The sequence below is a fragment of the Mercenaria mercenaria genome, chromosome 16, assembly GCF_021730395.1.
Source record: "Mercenaria mercenaria strain notata chromosome 16, MADL_Memer_1, whole genome shotgun sequence".
NCBI classification, from domain to species: Eukaryota; Metazoa; Mollusca; class Bivalvia; order Venerida; family Veneridae; genus Mercenaria; species Mercenaria mercenaria.
The window spans coordinates 70,346,925-70,368,916 of NC_069376.1; the positions used below are offsets into that span (position 1 = coordinate 70,346,925).

Sequence of the window (21,992 nt, forward strand, 5' to 3'; positions counted from 1 at the left end):
AGGACAATGGGTAACTCAAAATACTCCTCCCACATAAAAAATTGTGTTATATATAATAAAAGCTTACACTATAGAATAACTCGCAGTATAGAACAGCTCATGTTATTAAAAAGCTTACACTATAGAATAACTTGCAGTATAGAACAGCTCATGTTATTAAAAATCTTACACTATAGAATAACTCGCAGTATAGAACAGCTCATGTTATTAAAAAGCTTACACTATAGAATAACTCGCAGTATAGAACAGCTCATGTTATTAAAAAGCTTACACTATAGAATAACTCGCAGTATAGAACAGCTCATGTTATTAAAAAGCTTACACTATAGAATAACTCACATTACAGAAGAGCTCATGTTTTTAAAATTTACACTATAGAATAACTCACAGTACAGAACAGTTCATGTTATTAAAAAGCTTACAATATTGAATAATTCACATCACAGAAAAGCTCAAGTTATAAAAAAAAAAGCTTACACGAGAGAGAAACTCACGTTATAGAACAGTTCATGTTATCAAACAACTTATTTTATTGAAAAGATATGTCACAAAATAACTTACAATATAGAATAATTCAATGTAGAATAATTTATTTTACAGAAGAATAACTAGCAATGTAGAATAATTAAATGTAGAATAACTTATGTTACAGAAGAAGCAAGGTTTTATAATATAACTTGCATTATAGAATAACTAAGGTTATTACATATTATAGAATAGCTTGTGTCATAGAATAACTAAGCTTACATTATAGAATAACTTTTCTTGCATACCAGACGGGGATTTCCAGTATTTTTATCGATGCTGGAAAAATCCATCTTACACCCCGGGATGTGTAAGATGACTCTCGTGCTGTAAATGACGTATTACGAACTACATATATGTAGAAGATTTATGTAGTAATTTATATTTTATTTAAAAAACAGAATAAAAATCCAATACCTTGACAGTTCCTATTGGTTCCTGATAGTTATTTCTCAATCCAAATCACGTTATTTTATCAAAAATTCATAACGTTACGCTGCAACTGATAAAACAAAACCGGAACTAAACATTATTTGTTTTGAAACGTCATGACGTCTTTCCTGTTTACGGACATTGGTTTCCCGCGCTTTGTTTAAATACACTGCTATAAGAAATAGTTCTAAAAAGAAAGCCGTTCGATTGATTTTATTTTTATTATTATTTCTTGAAATCGGTATGCAAGAAAAAGATTCTGTCACTGGTTATAGGTGCAGATGGAAATATCCGGCTCTCGGGTAACTGTTTAGGCGGTAACTCGGCAGGGAGCCTTGTTACCGCCTAAACAGTTACCCTTGAGGCCAGATATTTCCATCTGCACCTATAACCAGTGAAAGAATCTTACAGTGTTACAGAATAAACAAGTGAATGAAGTATTGCCATGCAATACAAAGTCCCCTACTGGAAGGCACCTAATTTTCTCTACTGCAGTATAACATAATGAACTGATATCTGTCAATGATGTATAAACAATATTGTACTACATATACAATATGTTATAACAACACACTTGGATTAAAATGTGCATATATAAAAACCCACAGTTGTTTTCATATTGAATTTTTTTGGCTGATTATAAAAATGTTATCATGTAAGTTATTTATAGTAACAACAAAGGGAAATTAATCTTTAAAAAAAAAAAAAAAAAAAAATCTATATAATATAAGTCCACAAGAAACTCTTTACCAGGTAGAGATAGGTCAAAATACACCTAGAAATTGGATGTAACATGCATGCTGTACCATAAAAAAGTGGTCTCGATTTTTCTCTACCGCCAGTAATAAAAAAGTAACAATAAAATCTATTTATAGTAACAACAAAGGGAAGTAATTCTAAAAACATGGGTGCCTCATGGTTGTGAACATTTGTTCCAAGTTACATCAAAATCCCTCCATGCATGAAGAAGAAATGTTCCGTACAAAGTCATTCTTGAATTTGACCTTTGACCTCTAAATATGACCTTGACCTTAGACCTAGGGACCTGGTTCTTGCGCATGACATGTTGTCTCATCCAGGGGAATATTTGTGCCAACTGATATCTAAATCCTGCTTTGCATGACAAAGTTATAGACCGGACAGGAAAAAAATCCTCTTGACCTTTGATCTCAAAGTGTGACCTTGACCTTTAAGCCAGGGTACTGGGTGTTGCGCATGACACATCGTCTCCTCATGGGGAACATTTGTGCCAAGTAATATTAAAATCTCTTCATGGATGGGAGAGTTATGGACCGGACAGGAAAAAAGCCCTGTTGACCTTTGACCTCCAATTGTGACCTTGACCTTTGAGCTAGGGGTCCGGGATTTGCGCATGACACATCATCTCATCATGGGGAACATTTGTGCCAAGTAATACTAAAATCCCTTCAAGGATGGGAGGGTTGTGGACCAAATAACTAAGGCTATAATTTATATTACAGACTAACTTGTAATAAAGAATACCGGTAACTTACATTATAGAAGAGTCCTTTATCATCATGTGTCCATGCCATGCTAGAAAACTTCACACGTTTCAAAACATCTGGTAAATCTTCTCCACTTGGTGCTTTTTTAAACTGTTTGATAGATGAAAATTAAGTCATTTTTCCAGATATCTGTAAACCTTTGCTAAAACTGTTGACTCTGTGTTACATTGTATTAGTATGAAAAACAAGAGCTGTCTCCGTAGGATGACACATGCCCCCGATGGCACTTTGAATGAATAGTTATGGCCGATGTTAGAGTTAAGGACCTTTGACCAACGGAGCTGGGTCTTGCACGCGACACATCGTCTTACTGTGTCACACATTCATGCATAGTTATTTTAAAATCCATGCATGAATGACAAAGATATGGACTGGACATGCCCATCAATGCACTATCATGAAAAATGATCTTTAACGTCTAAGTGTGACCTTGACCTTTGAGCTACGGACCTGGGTCTTGCGTGTGACACGTCGTCTTACTGTGGTACACATTCATGCTAAGTTATTTGAAAATCCATCCATCGATGACAAAGATATAGAGCGGACACGCCCATCAATGCACTATCCTTTAACATCTAAGTGTGACCTTGACCTTTGAGCTACAAACCTGGGTCTTGCACATGACAGGTCGTCTTACTCTGGTACACATTTATGCCAAGTTATTTGAAAATCCATCCATCGATGACAAAGATATGGACCGGACACGCCGATCAATGCACTATCCTTTAACGTCTAAGTGTGACCTTGACCTTTGAGCTACGGACCTGGGTCTTGCGCACTGCATGTCGTCTTACTGTGGTAAACATTCATGCCAAGTTATTTGAAAATCCATCCATCGATGACAAAAATATGGACCGGACACGCCCATCAATGCACTATCCTTTAACGTCTAAGTGTGACCTTGACCTTTGAGCTACGGACCTGGGTCTTGCGCACTGCACGTCGTCTTACTGTGGTACACATTCATGCCAAGTTATTTGAAAATCTATCCATCGATGACAAAGATATGGACCGGACACGCCCATCAATGCACTATCCTTTAACATCTAAGTGTGACCTTGACCTTTGAGCTACGGACCTGGGTCTTGCGAACTGCACGTCCTCTTACTGTGGTACACATTCATGCCAAGTTATTTGAAAATCCATCCATCGATGACAAAGATATGGACCGGACATGAAAATTGCGGACAGACCAACAGACAGACAGACGGTTCAAAAACTATATGCCTCCCTTCGGGGGCATGATAACTAAGTTTCATCCCTCATTATCTAAAAGCATTTGAAATTTTACATATAAGCTATTAAAACTACACAGATACTTGTGACTTGTTGATACATTACATCAAATACTTTTCCTCATCATTATAAAGGAAAGGTACTTACATTTGCAGGTTATTTTATAGAAATTAAAAACACAAATCTTATCAATATCAGGCTAGAAAGACAAATATGTGTTTATGGTGAGCTGTAGGTAGGTTGCTTTTTTTTAATTTCTAATTCATGAAGAAAATTTTACAGAAAAGTGAATATACTCAGTAGCTATTAATAAAACTTTTAACAAATGTTACCAAAATATTCACTTCTGACAGCAAAATGACAAATGAAACTACACTCTTTCAAGATAGAAACACGAGTACCATGATGGCCTTAAATCACTCACCTGATTTTCACAGCTTACTTGAACAATTCTGGTAGAGGGTCATGCAAGAAAATATCTGTGAAATCTATTTTGAAACAGAGCCAGTGTTTTTCGAATATTTTTTTTTTAAATTTTCAACTACATACAGGTTGGTAAAGAAAATAACAAGAAATCAAAAAAGAAGGTTCTTTTTCATTCAAGGGGAGTTTGACCAGGGGGTGGGTGAGGGGTAATGTGAGTGGAAGCTTCAATAAATTTGGAAGAGGGTCACCCAAAGAACAATGCTGTCAAATTATTTTTAAGTTGGCCCAGCTGTTTCAGGATAAGAAATTTTTTCATACAGCAATATAGATAGAGAGCAGAATGAGCTCTATCCCATGGTGGCCAAGTTTTAAAACCAAACAGAATGAAGAAATTTGGTACAGGGTCACTTTAAGGAACATTGCTCTAAAATCATTTTAAAAACAAGCCAATTCAGTGAATTTATATCCCCTGCCGAATAGGTTGTTTTTGTGAATGAGGGGACTATATTTTGGAAGATATTTATTTCCAATAATAATCATATAAGGTTTGGTGATTCTAGGTGAAATACTTTTTGAGATATAAGTATTTTCAATTATGAACAGATGGACAAATGGACAGCCTGACAAACAATGCCAAAATAATATCCTTCCGCCTTCGTCAAGGGATAATTAGGGAAGACTTTCAAAGTTTTCCATAAAGCCATTAAGGTAACTAGCCCAACATTCTGGGGGTCGTGTTTTATAATGAAACAAAGGGATTTGAAGGAATCTGATGGAAGATCACCTTTGGAACAGTGTTGTGATATTGAGCTGAAATTGAGCCTGCAGTTTCCGAGGACAAGAGTTTCAAATTTTTCCATATGGCCATATAGCGAAGACTAGCTCTGCCTCCTGGTGGCCATGATTTATTTCTAAACAAAACAGAATTATCTGAATGAATCTGGTACAGGGTAACTTAAAGAATATTTCTGATTTTCAAAGTTTATATATATATAGGAAAAGCTGTACCTGGCCCTGGTGGCATGTTTTTTTAACAAAAAAAATTAATATGAAGGAATTTGTTAAAGGGTTACCCAAGGAACATTTCTGTGAAACTATTTCAAAATCAGGCCAGCTGTTTCTAAACAGCAGATTTTTAAAAATATTTCATTTCCATGGAAATCTGAACTCTGCTCGAATGTCCTAGATTAGGATTCTGAAAATTTGGTTGAAAATGACTTAAAGGCTTAGAAGGAGACTTTCTCTGAAACAAAACAGTTAAGAAGAACCATGATAGATGACAGACACTCAGCAATCATAATAGCTACAGGTGAGCTAAAGAACAGGCCTCCATTTTACGATTGGTCAGTTAACACCAATTACAGTTTATTTTTGCAGGCTTATTCTGCCTTACCACTTTCCTGGCATGATGATGAAAAGTTAGCAAAATTATATTTTTTGTTTGTCAAGAAAGCATCAGTCTCCATGCTGGTACATGTATTTTTAAGCAATGAGTCACTATTTCAGACATGCTATAATTACATTGTCTCCCACTTCTTTATCATAATTAATGAAGTGACACTGTTACTGTACCTTTATAGTTATCCAGTCAGAACCCTTTTCACTGAGACCATAAGCATAGTAGTCGCCATTCTCAGAGAAAGCTGTACCTCGTAGAGACGTTGTACCATCCTCAGACAGTTCATTGGGGTCAAGGAAAACCCTTGGTTCCCCATCCAGGGAGTCTTGTACATACAACACACTGAATTAGGGAAAAATTAAATAAGACATATAGTTATTTATTATTACAAGAGGGCCATGATGGCCCTTTATTGCTCACATGAGTTTAGTTGCTTGCTTTAACAAATTTCTTTGCTAAAGCTTCAAAAATAAATATCTAGGTGAGTAGGTCATGGTAAAGATTATTCAAGATAACTACTGAAATATGTTAAAATATTATACAGGTGGTCCAAATCTCTTTGCTATAGCTCCAACAACTTGCCAATTTTTTTCCAACCAGCTTTTCAGAAATACTAAATCTTACCTGATGAATATCTTAAACTTATTTACTGATCCTGTGTTGAACATATCACCCTACACCGCTAACCACCAGTTATATTGTGTGTTCTTAGAGGAACCAAGAGTTGTAAATAAGACAGTACACTCAATCATTCAAACAATTGCCACACTTTTTCATTTAAAGTTAAACAAGATTTACACAACCAAGTTGTATCATTACAATTTAAATGTAATTGTTACTGAGAATCTCAGTGAGATACAACTTGACACTAAGTTGACAATAAGTTGCGCAAAAAACTTTTACAGAATTTTTCTATGCAAAAAAAAAGGGGCCAATAATTCCTATAAAAACAAATCAAGAGTTACCTAACTTCATTATGTTTGATGATCTGATAACTAGGAAGAATTGTGTGAGGTTCAAAATGCAGAAATTACAGCTTGACAGTTCCATGCGAAACTTTTTAAAATTTCACATTTTTCTAACTCAAAAAAAAAGCTTAATTTTTTTACTCATCCCAGGGTTATCTTCCTTAGTTACCTGAGTAGAATTATGACTGGGAAGCATTGTGCAGTTTCAATCAGATACATATAGCTGTTACTGCCACTCAACTTGATGATTAGTTGCATGAAAAAGGTCGAGAAGGGGTCGTCACCACATTAAATCAACGGAGAGTTATCTATTAAACATGGTTATTTTCAGGTCTGATGTCTAGAAAACCTAGTGTAAATTTCAGTCCAATACATGCAATGGCAAGTGTCATATGATTTTGCATGCAGAACTTTAACCAAGATTTGACCCTAATGCTCAGGTGAGATTTGACCCCGATACTCAGGTAATATAATTATGACACAGCTGCTTGGCTGAGATGTGACCCTGACACTCTGATGAGATTTGAACCAAATGCTAGGATAAAATGTATCCCCCATTCTTAATTCTGTTATGACCCAGATGCTCAGGTGAGTAGAATAGCTCTCATTACTCTTTGAATAGTCAAGGTTATAAAATTTGTCATCTTAACTAAATACTAAATGGCAAGAAAGAAATCACTAACCTCTGATTCTGCAGTCCTGTATTGTAGAAGTAGTAATAGCAGCTTCCATGTTTTTTAGGACACCCATATTTTGGATAATCCCACATCTCAGTTATCCTGTAAGACAATTCTTTGTTACAGAAATATTATATCACATGCATCGCTGTGAATTTTAAATGACAGATATTAAAAGCAATACTTGCAATTTTTTCAGCAGACAAACATGTGTCTAACTTTCATATCAAGTCCTCTGTATATCAGTGCAGTTACACTTTATAATCTTTATCAGCTTGCACGCAAGCACCTTTTACACTCAATTTTAAAACTTAAAAAGTTCTTTGAGAATTCTCACAAAATCTCAAACTGATACTTTTTCAACCCAAAGCATAAATGCAACCATGTTTCAAATGAATTTTAGGCATGAATTCCTGAAAGGAAACATTTTAAGACAACTAACACCATCCCGCAGTATACTAGGCAAGGTACATGAAGTACCAGTAACAAACCTCTCCTGTAGTTGTTTGCGTATAGGACATGCCTCAATGTATGGTCTAGACAAATCATTTTGGGCATCTACAAACTTTTTGGTTTCTTCACTATCAGGGTCTTCCAGCCATTGGTAAGGGTCTCCAATCTAAAAATAAATGCAATACTTGTGTTGGTAGTCTCTTATCAAGAAATTCTGAAAATGATCATATCATAACACAGCGATGCTCTTTAATCTGTGTAAAAATTAATATATCACAGCTTTGCTCTTTAATCTGTATAAAAATTAATATATCACAGCTTTGCTCTTTAATCTGTACAAATATGATCATATCACAGCCATGTTTGCTCTAGAACCTACAGGTACAAATAAGATCATACTACAGCCATGTTCTGTAATCTGTACAAATATGATCGAATCATAGCAATACTGATAAAAGGGCATGTGCCATAAACAGGCAATATGAAGGGCGGCATGGCACTGCATCATGTTAAAAAGGCCTGCAAGAACACCAGGCAAGTGACGTGATTGACATCTGTCAATATAGCTAATAATAATTAATATAAGACGCTCCACCTACTGCCATACATTTCCGCTTGTGGCAGCGACCAATATTGAAATTCACCAAGGACCTGATCTCAAGGGACAAAACTTTTAATTAAAATTTGAGATGCATCAAAGAAAATTCCTGCGGGTCAGCCAATGCAAGGGGCATTTTAAGTGCAGGTCAAATACATGTTTTTTCCTTGATTTTCACGGGTCAAAACCCGTAACCTCGAGTATATTGAATGCCCAGCATGCATGCACATCTAAAAATTTTGGTTTTTTTTAGTGCCTGTAAGACTATTTGTGGAAATTGCACCTCGTGTCAACAAAAGTTTTAAGCGGGTCCTCTTACAATGTATTCCCATGGAAAAAATTAATAGCAGAGTCTGACCATTAGGTAGGAAGGTAGTGATTCACCAGATATGCCTCTATGGTTCACTTGAATGTAGTCCATATCAATATATAGTGCAATTTTCCCCGCCTAGTAACGACTAATTTCATGACAGATATTGGCTTTATTGATGCTTCATTGCAAAGAGGAATTGTCTGCAGACAATTTTGAGCTATGTTATATGCTTCAAAAGTTGAATAAAGGCTATTTTGTAAAATGAAAGCAAAAAGTAGATATGTGTAGGCCTACCTATGCAATATTAATGTTTTCATAACATGTCTCAGTCACATGATTATGGTCACTGCATTATGGTCAACCCTCTATTTTTCTAGTATTTTTTGATTTCCTAACGACAGACCTTGTCACCTTCAAGACTAGCAGGGTTCTGCCTAGGATAAAAAAATAGAGGGGTCACAGTCATGTCCCCTTGGTATGAAAAATGTTGGGGCAATTTCAAAATCTTGGGGACTTTTGACCACGTCATTGACGTAAGACAGCAATATTACTAAAATTGAAGTTTTTATTGTAGTCCAAACATTGAACTCTCCTGAAATATGGAGTCACTTTTCTTTTGGCTTCATCCAAATTTTCTGCATCCTTGGTTTTACTTTGTGATGCATTTCCAGTTTTGGAGACAATTAGTGTGCAATGGTTGACAGATTTTAAAGTCAATAGACACACTTTTAATTTCAATTGCCGAGACAATGGGTGCACAACTTTTAACAACAAAGTCTTTTCACCCCAGGACACCCAAAGACACCCCAAGACACTTAGAATATAAATTTATTTGTAACATTCATTAAATATATATTTGAAAGTCATGTTAATACAGTTAAAAAAACCTTTAGAATAGCTTTGTTGAAGGAAATACACCTATGAACATCAGCTGAAACGAATTTTTTTCAATGTTAAAGGGAGGTAAAGCCAACATTAATTTAATACTATAAAAAATGCATATTGAGTTGTTTCTCTTGGATATGGTCATTCTGCAAATCCCTGATGCCCTTACAGTTAAAAACAATTTATTGCTTAAATTTACTAACAAATTGTACAAACATAGTTACTTCTGAATAGAAGGGAAATAACTGGATCTGAATGTAATAGCAGAGCTACCGGCGGCGCCGACAGCATCACATTACAGTTAGACGTGTGAAAAAGAAAATGAATAGAGATCTAACTGCGTATACTACCGAGTTGAAAATTCGTGGTCTTTTTTGGAATAGGTGTTGTTCGGATTTTTTCATGTGTGCTATGTACATAGTAATTAATCAGTAAAGACGTCAGTAGACGCTTACTGTTTACGGTTGACAAAAGCGTCTCGCTTACTGCTTGAATATTGAATAAAATGAAAATAAGTGTTTGATAATAAGAAATTAGTGCTAAATACATTTTCTACGAAGGATAAAGAAATAAAATACAATAATTTTATTTTGAAACGACTTTCGTCACGCTGCCATTATTGAACTTTATTATATATACTTATATTTGTCCCAATGACGTCATAACTCCACAGTGGTGTTGTTAGTGAGTTCGCGTTGAAATCCAGAGGTCGTGAGTTTGAACCTCAACTTGACCAGACTTTTTTTTTTAATTCCTTTTTTATTTCAGTCTCTTTTTTTGTATTATAAGTTTTGAAAATATTGTATAACTAAAGTCATTCATGTAAAATTTAACAAATGTTTATAGTTTTGATGTCAGGTTCCAATGCAGTGCCTGTGCAGTTGTCAGTAAACATAAGTTTAAAAAAAATAGCTTTAGGATCGAAATATACAGGCATTGAACTGTGAAAAGCAAACAATGCTCTCCTCCCCATTTACGTATATTTCGTCTGTTTACATTAAGTCCTCATTGCCAAACATTTACAACGCAAAGAGAAAGAATTCCTTTGGCTGTTGGTCTAATGAGATTCTAGTAGGTTTGAAATTTTCACGATTCAAGCTTTTCAATTTGAAGGAGTTATCATTTGTGACTGGTTTCCAGTATGACAATAACCTATATGTAAAATTTTTGATGCAGTACGTTTTAATAAGAATAACAGAAATTATTCAATTACCTTTTTTTTTCTTTATCTTGGTGCAGATTTTAATCTATATCAAACTTTCTTTTGATTATAATATAGAATATCTTTCGAGTTTTCACATGTCAAGAATTAACCTTGATGCAGTCTAAAACATGCATTCAGAAATCATGAATTATCATTAATATTTATAATTTTAATAGATATAATAGAACATAAACTTTCAAACGAATCCATAATTCCAGATAATTCCAACACCACTCCATTTATTTTTAAGGGCACTGGTGAGTTTTCAAGGGAGCTCTGCCCTTTAGGTAGCACCTAATTTCATATTCTAATAGGCTTGTCTCTGTTAAAACACTCTTACGCTAGAATGACGTCACGTTTACATGTGATGACGTCAAAATTTTTGTTGCAACTAAGAAAGAGCGCCTCTATATTTTATCTAGTGTTTGAAATTACGGGCATATTAGAATCGAAATAATTTATAGCACAAGCATGCTTTAACATTATTTATACACTCAGGTGGTAATATGTCGTTCAAATAATTTCGCTCGGGCTGCGTCCTCGTGAAATTATTACGCCCAATGTATAACCACCCATCGTACATAAATAGTGTTAAAGCACTCTTTTGCTACAAATTATTTCTTAATTAATGCCTAAAGCTTTATTACATTTAAGCTTTTGGATTGTTCCCCTTGAATTATTATGTTCTACAGTTTCCATTTCTACGATTAAATATAATCGAAAATTATCACCATGTATTTCAAAATATGTTATTAGCAGAGCTACCAGCGCCGCCGACAGCGTCACATTACGATTGGACGTATGAACAAGAAAACGAATAGAGAGATCTAACTGTGTATACTATCGAGTTGAAAATTCGTGGTACTTTTTGGAATCGGTGTTGTTTGGATTTCTTCATGTGATCTATGCACATAGTAATTAATCAGTAAAGACGTAAGTAGACGCTTACTGTTTATGGTTGACAAAAGCGTCTCGCTTACTGCTTTGAATATTGAATAAAAATGTAAATGCGCGTTTGATAATAAAAATTAGTGCTAAATACATTTTCTACGAAGAAAAAAGAAATAAAATACAATATTTTCATTTTGAAACGACTTTCGTCAAGCTGCCATTACCGAACTTTATTATATATACTTATGTTTGTCATGATTATGTCATAACTCCACAGTGGTGTAGTGGTTAGCGAGTTCGCGTTGAAATTCAGAGGTCATGAGTTCAGACCTCACCTGGACCAGGTTTTTTTTTCAATTCCTTTTTTTATTTCAGTTTTTTTTTTCTATTATTAGTTTTGAAAATATTGTATAACTAAAGTCATTCATGTGAAATTTAACAGGTGTTTGTTTTGATGTCAGGTTCCAATGTAGTGCCTGTGCAGTAGTCAGTAGACTTAACTTTAAAAACAAAAACAGCTTTAGGATCAAAATATAACAGGCATTGAACTGTGAAATGCAAATAATGCTCTTCTCTCCGTTCACATATATTTCATCCATATGCTTTAAAATCACTGACCAGAGTTTATCAAAAAAAACTAAAACTGTTGTTGATGAATTATCAATAAACATCAAAAAGGTTCTTACTACCATCCCTATTTTATGGTGCTAAAAGATTAACCATAAAAAAGCCACAGAAATGTTAACTCAGAAGTTCAATAAATAAACATGGTTTTTCGAGAATTTCAGCAAACACTGTTTTTCTCAGGTAAAATCCTGATCATTAACTTTTAAACAAGAGCACCGCCATGCGGGTGCTGACGCTCATCTGATTTTGTTTGTATAATAGAAATATTGTCCTACCTATGATTTTCTAAGTCTAAAAAGGGCCATCATTCTTGCAAAAAGCAGGATAGAGTTATGTTTCTTGATGTACAGTGTCCACTTATGATGGTGAAAAACTGTTGCAAGTTTTAAAGCAATAGCTTTGATAGTTTATGAGAAAAGTTGACTTAAACATAATATTCAACCAAGAAAATGATTTTTCTAAGTCCAAAAGGGGCAATAATTATTGCAAAAAGCAGGATGGAGTTATATTGCTTGCTGTACAGGGTCAGCTTATGATGGTGAACAAGAGTTGCAAGTTTTAAAGCAATAGCTTTGATAGTTTAAGAGAAAAAGTTGACCTAAACATAAAACTTAACCAAGAAATCTGATATTTTCTAAGTCCAAAAGGGGCCATAAATCTTGCAAAAAGCAGGATGGAGTTATGTTTCTTGCTGTACAGGGTCAGCTTATGATGGTGAACAAGTGTTGCAAGTTTTAAAGCAATAGCTTTGATAGTTTAGGATAAAAGCTGACCTCAACATAAAACTTAACCAAGAAAACTGATTTTCTAAGTCCAAAAGGGGCAATAATTCTTGCAAAAAGCAAGATGGAGTTATGTTTCTTGATGTACAGGGTCTGCTTATGATGGTGAACAAGTATTCCAAGTTTCAAAGCAATAGCTTTGATAGTTTAAGAGAAAAGTTGACCTAAACATAAAACTTAACCAAGAAATCTGATATTTTCTAAGTACAAAAGGGCCATAAATCTTGCAAAAAGCAAGATGGAGTTATGTTTCTTGCTATACAGGGTCAGCTTATGATGGTGAACAAGTATTCCAAGTTTCAAAGCAATAGCTTTGATAGTTTAGGAGAAAAGCTGACCTAAACATAAAACTTAACCAGGCAACGCCGACGCAAACGCCGACGCCGACGCCGACAACCGCTCAAGTGATGACAATAACTCATCATTTTTTTTCAAAAAATCAGATGAGCTAAAAATGCTGGTCTTTTTGGTTTAAAACAAGCTTTGTACAGTCATGTAAATGATTGTAATTTTCCCATACCAGGCGTCTATTATAGCAGTATTTTTAACTAAACGTTGGACACAATCATTCTTCCTTTCAGAAAGAACCAAAATTTGACAATAATGACATTTAAAAGAATTACAATAGTCATTTCCAGGATTAAGTAAATTCTAATTTCTATTAACTTTTGAATTGAAACATTAATTTTTTACATGAAGTCCTTATTGCCAAACATTCACACGCAAAGAAACAGAATTCCTTCGGCTATTGGCCTAATGAGATTCTGTTAGGTTTGAGGGAGCTCTGCCTTTTAAGTAGCACCTAATTTCATATTATTTTGATATTTTGATACTAAACAATAGAATAATTATTGTTTTTTCGGTGTCTTGGGGTGTCTTTGGGTGTTTTGGGGTGTCTTGGGGTGAAAAGACCCTCCCATCAACATCGGGTTTGTGTGCACCAATAAGTTTTTCCGAGATTTTTATTGCAGCCTTGGCAAAACCATAGACAAGGGTAGTCTCGCTGGAAGTGAAAGGCTAGAAATACTGAACAAAAATTGTTATTTTTACATAGAAAATAGTAGCGGAGGCATTTAATCCCTTCTAGATACAAGATACAAGAAACTTTATTTAACGTCAGATACTATATATAACAAAAACATTAGCTTAAAGCTATTTCTTGACAAACATGATAATAATATTATGTAACAAGAGGACCATGATGGTCCTGAATCGCTCACCTATCCCCACATGACCCAGTGTTGAACTGAGTATGACGTCATTATTTCTATTATTTGACAAAGTGACCTAGTTTTTCAGCACATGTGACCTAGATATCATCAAGATAAAAAATTCTGACCAATTTTCATGAAGATCCATTGAAAAATATGGCCTCTAGAGAGGTCACAAGGTTTTTCTATTATTTGACCTAATGACCTAGTTTTTGAAGGCACGTGACCCACTTTTAAACTTGACCTAGATATCATCAAGGTGAACATTCTCACCAATTTTCATGAAGATCTCGTGAAAAATATGGCCTCTAGAAAGGTCACAAGGTTTTTCTATTTTTCTACCTACTGACCTAGTTTTTGACGGCACATGACCCAGTTACGAACCTGACCTAGATATCATCAAGATGAACAGTCTCACCAATTTTCATGAAGATCTCATGAAAAATATGGCCTCTAGAGAGGTCACAAGGTTTTTCTATTTTTAGACCTACTGACCTAGTTTTTGACCCCACGTGACCCAGTTTCGAACCTGACCTAGATATCATCAAGATGAACCTTCTGACCAATATTCATGAAGATCTCATGAAAAATATGGCCTCTAGAGAGGTCACAAGGTTTTTCTATTTTTAGATCTACTGACCTAGTTTTTAACCCCACGTGACCCAGTTTCGAACTTGATCTAGATATCATCAAGGTAAACATTCTGACCAATTTTCATGAAGATCCATTGAAAAATATGGCCTCTAGAGAGGTCACAAGGTTTTTCTATTTTTCTACCTACTGACCTAGTTTTTGACGGCACATGACCCAGATTCAAACTTGACCTACATATCATCAAGGTGAACATTCTGACCAATTTTCATGAAGATCCATTGAGAAATATGGCCTCTAGAGAGGTCACAAGGTTTTTCTATTTTTAGACCTACTGACCTAGTTTTTGATCCCACATGACCCAGTATCGAACTTGACCTAGATATCATCAAGGTGAACATTCTGACCAATATTCATGAAGATCTCATGAAAAATATGGCCTCTAGAGAGGTCACAAGGTTTTTCTATTTTTAGATCTACTGACCTAGTTTTTACCCCCACGTGACCCAGTTTCGAACTTGACCTAGATATCATCAAGCTGAACATTCTGACCAATTTTCATGAAGATCCATTGAGAAATATGGCCTCTAGAGAGGTCACAAGGTTTCTCTATTTTTAGTCCTAATGACCTACTTTTTGACCCCACGTGACCCAGTCTTGAACTTGACCATGATATTATCAAGGTGAACATTCTGACCAATATTCATGAAGATCTCATGAAAAATATGGCCTCTAGAGAGGTCACAAGGTTTTTCTATTTTTAGACCTACTGACCTAGTTTTTGACGGCACGTGACCCAGTTTCGAACTTGACCTAGATATTATCAAGGTGAACATTCTGACCAATATTCATGAAGATCTCATGAAAAATATGGCCTCTAGAGAGGTCACAAGGTTTTTCTATTTTTAGACCTACTGACCTAGTTTTTGACCCCACAGGACCCAGTTTCAAACTTGACCTAGATATCATCAAGGTGAACATCCTGACCAATTTTCATGAAGATCTTGTGAAATATATGGCCTCTAGAGAGGTCACAAGGTTTTTCTATTTTTAGATCTACTGACCTAGTTTTTGACGGCACGTGACCCAGTTTTGAACTTGACCTAGATATCATCAAGGTGAACATTCTGACCAATTTTCATAAAGATCCCATGAAAAATGTGACCTCTAGAGTGGTCACAAGCAAAAGTTTACGGACGGACGGACGGACGCACGCACGGACGGACGACGGACGACGGACGCCGCGCGATCACAAAAGCTCACCTTGTCACTTTGTGACAGGTGAGCTAAAAAATAATAACAATTAAAAAAAGGCTGTTAAAGAAAAGTACATCTAACCATTAGGTCAAAGTGAATCAACCAACACAGCTTCTGATTGGTTGAAAATGTATAGGGAATTCCGAGGTAATATTTACAAAGTAAAGTGATCTCCCATTGGTTGAATATCTGTTGGATGTATTTTGAAACTGTTTTATTTCATGATTTTAATATGGCTAACAATGCTTTAATCATCACAACCATGTTATGTTGACGTCACGTCAACGTGACATTTAGCGCCATGAACGCATCAAGGAATAGCGCTTTCAAATTTCATGAAATATTTTACTTAATAACATGTTTTTAACGAAATGTCACATTGCACAAATGTTTTGATTAATTTATACACATACTGAATTAGTTATTCGCTATGCTGAATAATTCGTATAGATTTTCGCTCGAACTGAATTCTGCCGCAAGACGTATTACCGTTTCCGGTGTGTTTTAACAAATACCTACTATTGCCGCCATGCAGTTCCATCATATTTGATATAAATTATACAATAAAGAACATATTAGAATCTAATATTTTCTTAAATATCTATAAGTTGTAAACAATGTTTGATGGCCAAAAAGAAATTGAATGATGCATTTTGATTGAGAAATATGCATGTTTTATCAGTGAGGTATTTTCATGAAAAATAAAAAAAATTCACTGCCGGACAGAGGGTTACTGGCTTAGGGGAGAAAAAAGTGCCCAAAAGTGATGGTCAACATGTATATTTCTTGGGTGTTTTCTGGTAGGTCTTGGATAGTTCTTTCATCCTAGGTAGGTGGGATCAAAAGTTTAAATGTTTGTAAAGGGCCATAACCCAAAACGTTACAATGTAGGTTATAATGCAGTAATTCGGTCCAAAATGTACTTCCGTGGTGTAGTCGAAAGAAGTCCCTAATAAATAGATCCTAATTTTTCCATTTTTCGCGCATTTGCGCGTAAATCGGGGACCAAATGTGCATTATTTCACTCATGGAATGAATTTTACATAAAATAGGACACGTTTCATGCTAATACTCACATGTTTTCGAGTTGTTTACTTGAAAACAAAAGTAGGGTGTTTATTCTGCGGACCGCTTTCTGAAATGAGGCAATATGAGGGTACCTGACTTCAGTTGACTTGCATTTCACTGCATACTATTCAACAACCCTTTTTCTTTTCATTTTCTTGAAGCAAATGTATGGATATCTTGTGGAAAATAGGTCTACGACGGAGTGAAAATCTAGAAACTGTAACAAAATTGGTCTGAAGTAGCTGAATTTTATATGAAACTAAGAACAATTTCTTTTATTGGTATATAGCCTATAAGAGCTGAAATAAGACTTTTCTTGAAACACATCACAATTAGTCTTCATAGTCATAAATCGATTGTATATTTTATAAAATGATGTTTTCAATGCAAAATAATCATTAAATTTGAAAAATTTTGAATTTTGACCATATTTTGAGTAGATGCGCCTATTTCGGCAGCAATTTCTGCAATAGAAAGGCCAATATTTTGTCTCCAGAATGTGTGAAAATGCACAAAATGCGTCCATTTGAATCATATTCATGAGGGAATGAATGATATTTCAGAATCAAAGTGAAAAATAATGCATACAGGTGAAACTTTTACCAAAATTTACAATGAAGCGACCATAGAGCCTAAATTTAGCCCAGAAAATGGGTAGGGGGTGGCCTCACTTAAATGTCTATATTTCTCTAAAATCTCGAATTTTCACAATGAAACTTAATTGTTAACACGTTCGGTATTACATCTTTCTTGAAAATAGAGATGAAAATGTTATGAAACTTGATAAAAAGTACCTCTAGACAAGCCTGTTAGGGGTTTTCTAGGGGTACGGACCTCCGTTTTTCTAGAGATTAAGGGTAATTTACATTTCAAATTTTGTCGAATATGAAATAACAAATAACATTTACTCAGAATTCACCTTAAACTTGAATCTAAATGGTCTACAGATAACAACATTCATCCGATTGGTTACATTTTCTTTCGGAACATAAATAACCGAGGAACACCAATAAATCACGAGGATTTGAACTGGCAGGAAAAAAGATATGAAGATTAAACAAAATAATCTTAAATATGTTGGGGAAAAAAAAACATTTTTAATTTCTAATTAACCCTTTGTGTATTTATGTTTTTCACACATTTGGTAGCTGTTACGAGATACATGGGATGTTTTCACAAACAGTTTCTTTTACTTGACATTTGTCGGTAACTAACTGATTATTAAACAATCAGTTCCATGCCGATCATCATTATACCTTGTTAAATAACAAAATAAATTGGTGCATATTATTATGCTTAGCTTTTTTATTTATTTTTATTTTTTTGCTGAATTTCAAATAGAATTCATTTAAGGGATAGAGTCATTCATTAATCTAGCTGTTATCAACAGTTTATTTGACAACAAACTAATCGGCATGGAACAGTGTATTCATTTGGAGCTCTTCTGTTATTTAGGTTTTGAAAGAGAAGGTAAACAATCGGGTAAACGCTGGTATCTGTAAACCAATTAGATCCAAGTTTTAAGTGAAGACTGGTTAAGACTTATTTGTTATTTCATTTTCAACAAAATTTAAGATATAAATAACCCTAAACCTCTAGAAAAAGGAGGTCCGTACCCCTAGAAAACCCCTAACAGGCTTGTCTACAGGTACGGATCCGTACCTCTAGAATCAGATTCTAGAGGTACGGATCCGTACCCCTAGACACTTCCTTTTCTTTTCGTTTTCTTGAAGCAAATGTATGGATATCTTGTGGAAAATAAGTCTACGACGGAGTGAAAATCTAGAAACTGTAACAAAATTGGTCTGAAGTAGCTGAATTTTATATGAAACAAAGAACAATTTCTTTTATTGGTATATAGCCTGTAAGCCTATATGTAGTCCAAAATATTAGATGTGTACATGCTCATTTTACCTTCAACATTCATTATTTTATTATTTTACATTTTATTTTCAATCTGCATTGTAACGTCTAAAAGGGCCCGAATCAGTAGAATGTAGCATTTTCTCACACGAAAAATATACGATATACGCAGGTTAAGACAGTCCAGCCTACCGTTATTTATCATATTCTAGTAATATATCGTTTAAATTTACCTTTAAAAGCCCTCATATCCAATATATGTCAATTGTGTACAGTTTTCAATACACATTCCGCCATTTTTCAAGCATATTCAGCAGGTTATAATATATTTAGAATCGACTTAGACGAAAACAATTTTCCACGTGAACTGTTTGCCAATTGATCCAGAGGGAAAATATTTCGTCTAAAATTGATTCTCAAAATTAACTGTGTTTACACAACATTCGGAATAGACCGGCAATGTTGCACACCATAAAACAGATACACGGCAATACATACAGTGAAAAGAAACAACTCGATATTTATATATGAAAAGTAACTTTTATTTTATAATTATTCACATGTGCAGTTGAAAAAAGGATTATTTTCGGTGTAAGTAGTGTTCTTTCACTTCGGATTGGGTTATGTTGTTCATAATTTGAAGATTAGAGGCGACATGAAGTGTGTTCGCTTCTCACTACATGTTATACATGGCGATCCGATAAGACCTGACATAACCGATAGACGTCAAAATGTTAAAATATGTTATGTCAGGTCTTATTGATAGGACTAGCCTATATTCATAACTTTAACATGTCCAAAACATTGTGGAATGATACTTATTTCACTTGGGTATTGATTACATTTTACTCGGACTTTATCATAGACTCCCTGTATAAAATCTCGAAGTTTTAACTAAAATAAAGGTATCAAATCGAAATAATATTTCAATGAAACTTCAATGTTTTGTTGTTTGTAGCATCATTTGGAGCATGTGCAGTGAAAAATCTTGATTTGATTTCTTAAATTGTGTGATATTTATTTCTTAAGTCACTATATGTTCATTGTAAAAATACCTCGTTATACCCAAGTGGAAACTGGCAGGTACTCTAAAATGCAGCTCTCTGATTGGTCAGCTAGAACCCCTAATGTTCTGTGATGTCATGATAAAGTTATGAATGGAAAAGCAGTTTGTTCACTTTGACCATTACACATCATTTTTTCTCGGTGCGAAAACACATGACAATTACTCTTCTATCAATGTTTTGGAATATATATATATAAAGGTCTCGATTAAAACCTTGTTCCCGTGGTAACTATCTATAATTGTGTCGTCCCTCTTAACCTCTGGATACGCAAATTTCCCCATAATTGTTCAAAACTTGTAGAATTCGGCAAAAACTTTACTCTGTGTCACGAAGAGATTGCTTTTTAGGTCGCGCACTACCACTGATTTTTTTTTTGGTCACACTACACTAATTGTCCAGTAAAATGGTGTAAAAATACTTCAGAAAATGGGAAAAGCACAAAACTTGGAACATAACTACTTTAGGGCAAAACACTAAAAATGAGCATGTGGTCCCGATGGTCTAAAGCCGATCCTTCTTAAAAATCTTAGTGAACAAATCTCACCACTAGTCACTAAGCTCTTTCAAAGGTCCCTTGACACGGGCACTATCCCAGCTGACTGGACCAAGGCCAATGTCACTCCTTTATTTAAGAAGGGCGACAAAAGCAATCCCGCAAATTACCCGCCTATTTCCCTAACTTGTATTTTCTGTAAGTTACTGGAACACATCATAGCCTCTAATATTACCAAGCACTTCCAGGTTAACAATGTCCCCTATGACCTACAGCATGGGTTCAGAGAGAAAATGTCATGCGAAACGCAGTTACTCGAACTTGTAGAAGATCTATCCCGAAACTTGATTCAAGGCCACCAGACAGACTTGATCCTTCTGGACTTCTCTTAAGCATTTGATAAGGTTAACCATCTGAAACTTCTGCACAAACTTCATCAACATGGCGTTCAAGGCACCACGTTGCAATGGGTCAAGTCTTTCTTGATTGGCAGGCGCCAGTCTGTCCTTGAGAATGGTGAAACGTCACAAGAAGTTCCAGTAACGTCCGGAGTCCTACAGGGCTCTGTCTTAGGCCACCTTTCTATTCTTACTCTACATTAATGACCTGCCTAAAAATTTCACAGGTTCGTTTATTCGCCGATGACACTGCTGTTTATTTAACTGTAAATAGTTCTGCCCAAGAAAACGTCCTCCAGCAAGACTTAAATAGGTTACATCTATGGGAAAGTAAGTGGGACATGGAGTTCAACCCCTCAAAAATGCACTGTTATGAACATAACAAGGTCAAAAAAACCTTTCAAATCAAAGTACACACTCCATGGCCAAGTCTTTGAAACAGTTCCTGATGCAAAGTACCTTGGGGTCACTATATCCTCAGATCTTAATTGGAATAAACACATCAATTTAGTCACGTCCAAAGCTACCCGAACACTAAATTTCATCCAGCAAAATATCCCATGCAAGAACCCAAAAGTTCGTGAAGTAGCTTATAAAGCCCTAGTCAGGCCACATCTAGAATATGCTAGCTGTATTTGGAACCATTACACCCAACAAAACATCCACCAGATCGAAATGATTCATGCTATAAAAAGAATATTACATTTGTGACTTTCCATATTGAATTTATTAAACTCGTTGAATAAAATTGAATCTAAACTTCTTGAGGATTGGAAAATGGCTCTTGACTCAAATGAATATGTGTCTGCCATTTTGATGGACCTGTCAAAAGCATTCGACTGACTGCCCCATAACATTCTCCTTAGTAAACTCAAAATATAATTATGGTCTAACTGATCAGTCTATAAACTTAATGTCTAGTTATCTTTCATATAGGAAACAACATATTAAAATTGGTAACATTGTAAGTATTTGGGCTGAAATAGATAAGGGAGTACCTCAGGGTTCCATTCTTGGGCCTTTACTTTTTAATGTTTTTATAAACGATATTTTCTACTTTGTAAACAATAGTACCCTCTATAATTATGCTGATGACAACACT

General features: G+C 35.0%; 1 protein-coding gene across 1 annotated transcript in view; it reads right to left on the bottom strand.

Annotated features, from left to right (window-relative positions):
* LOC123540365 (prolyl endopeptidase-like) overlaps positions 1–20,347 on the bottom strand; it is a 42,579-nt gene extending 22,232 nt beyond the window's left edge. The window contains exons 1-5 of the mRNA XM_045325341.2: positions 20,212–20,347; positions 7,681–7,808; positions 7,196–7,291; positions 5,718–5,886; positions 2,472–2,573 (exon numbers count right to left, since the gene is read on the bottom strand). Coding sequence (XP_045181276.2) covers positions 2,472–2,573; positions 5,718–5,886; positions 7,196–7,291; positions 7,681–7,808; positions 20,212–20,280 — 564 coding nt within the window. The 5' untranslated portion in view covers positions 20,281–20,347. The remainder of the gene's footprint in view (positions 1–2,471; positions 2,574–5,717; positions 5,887–7,195; positions 7,292–7,680; positions 7,809–20,211) is intronic.
* Between the last annotated feature and the right edge of the window lie 1,645 nt (positions 20,348–21,992).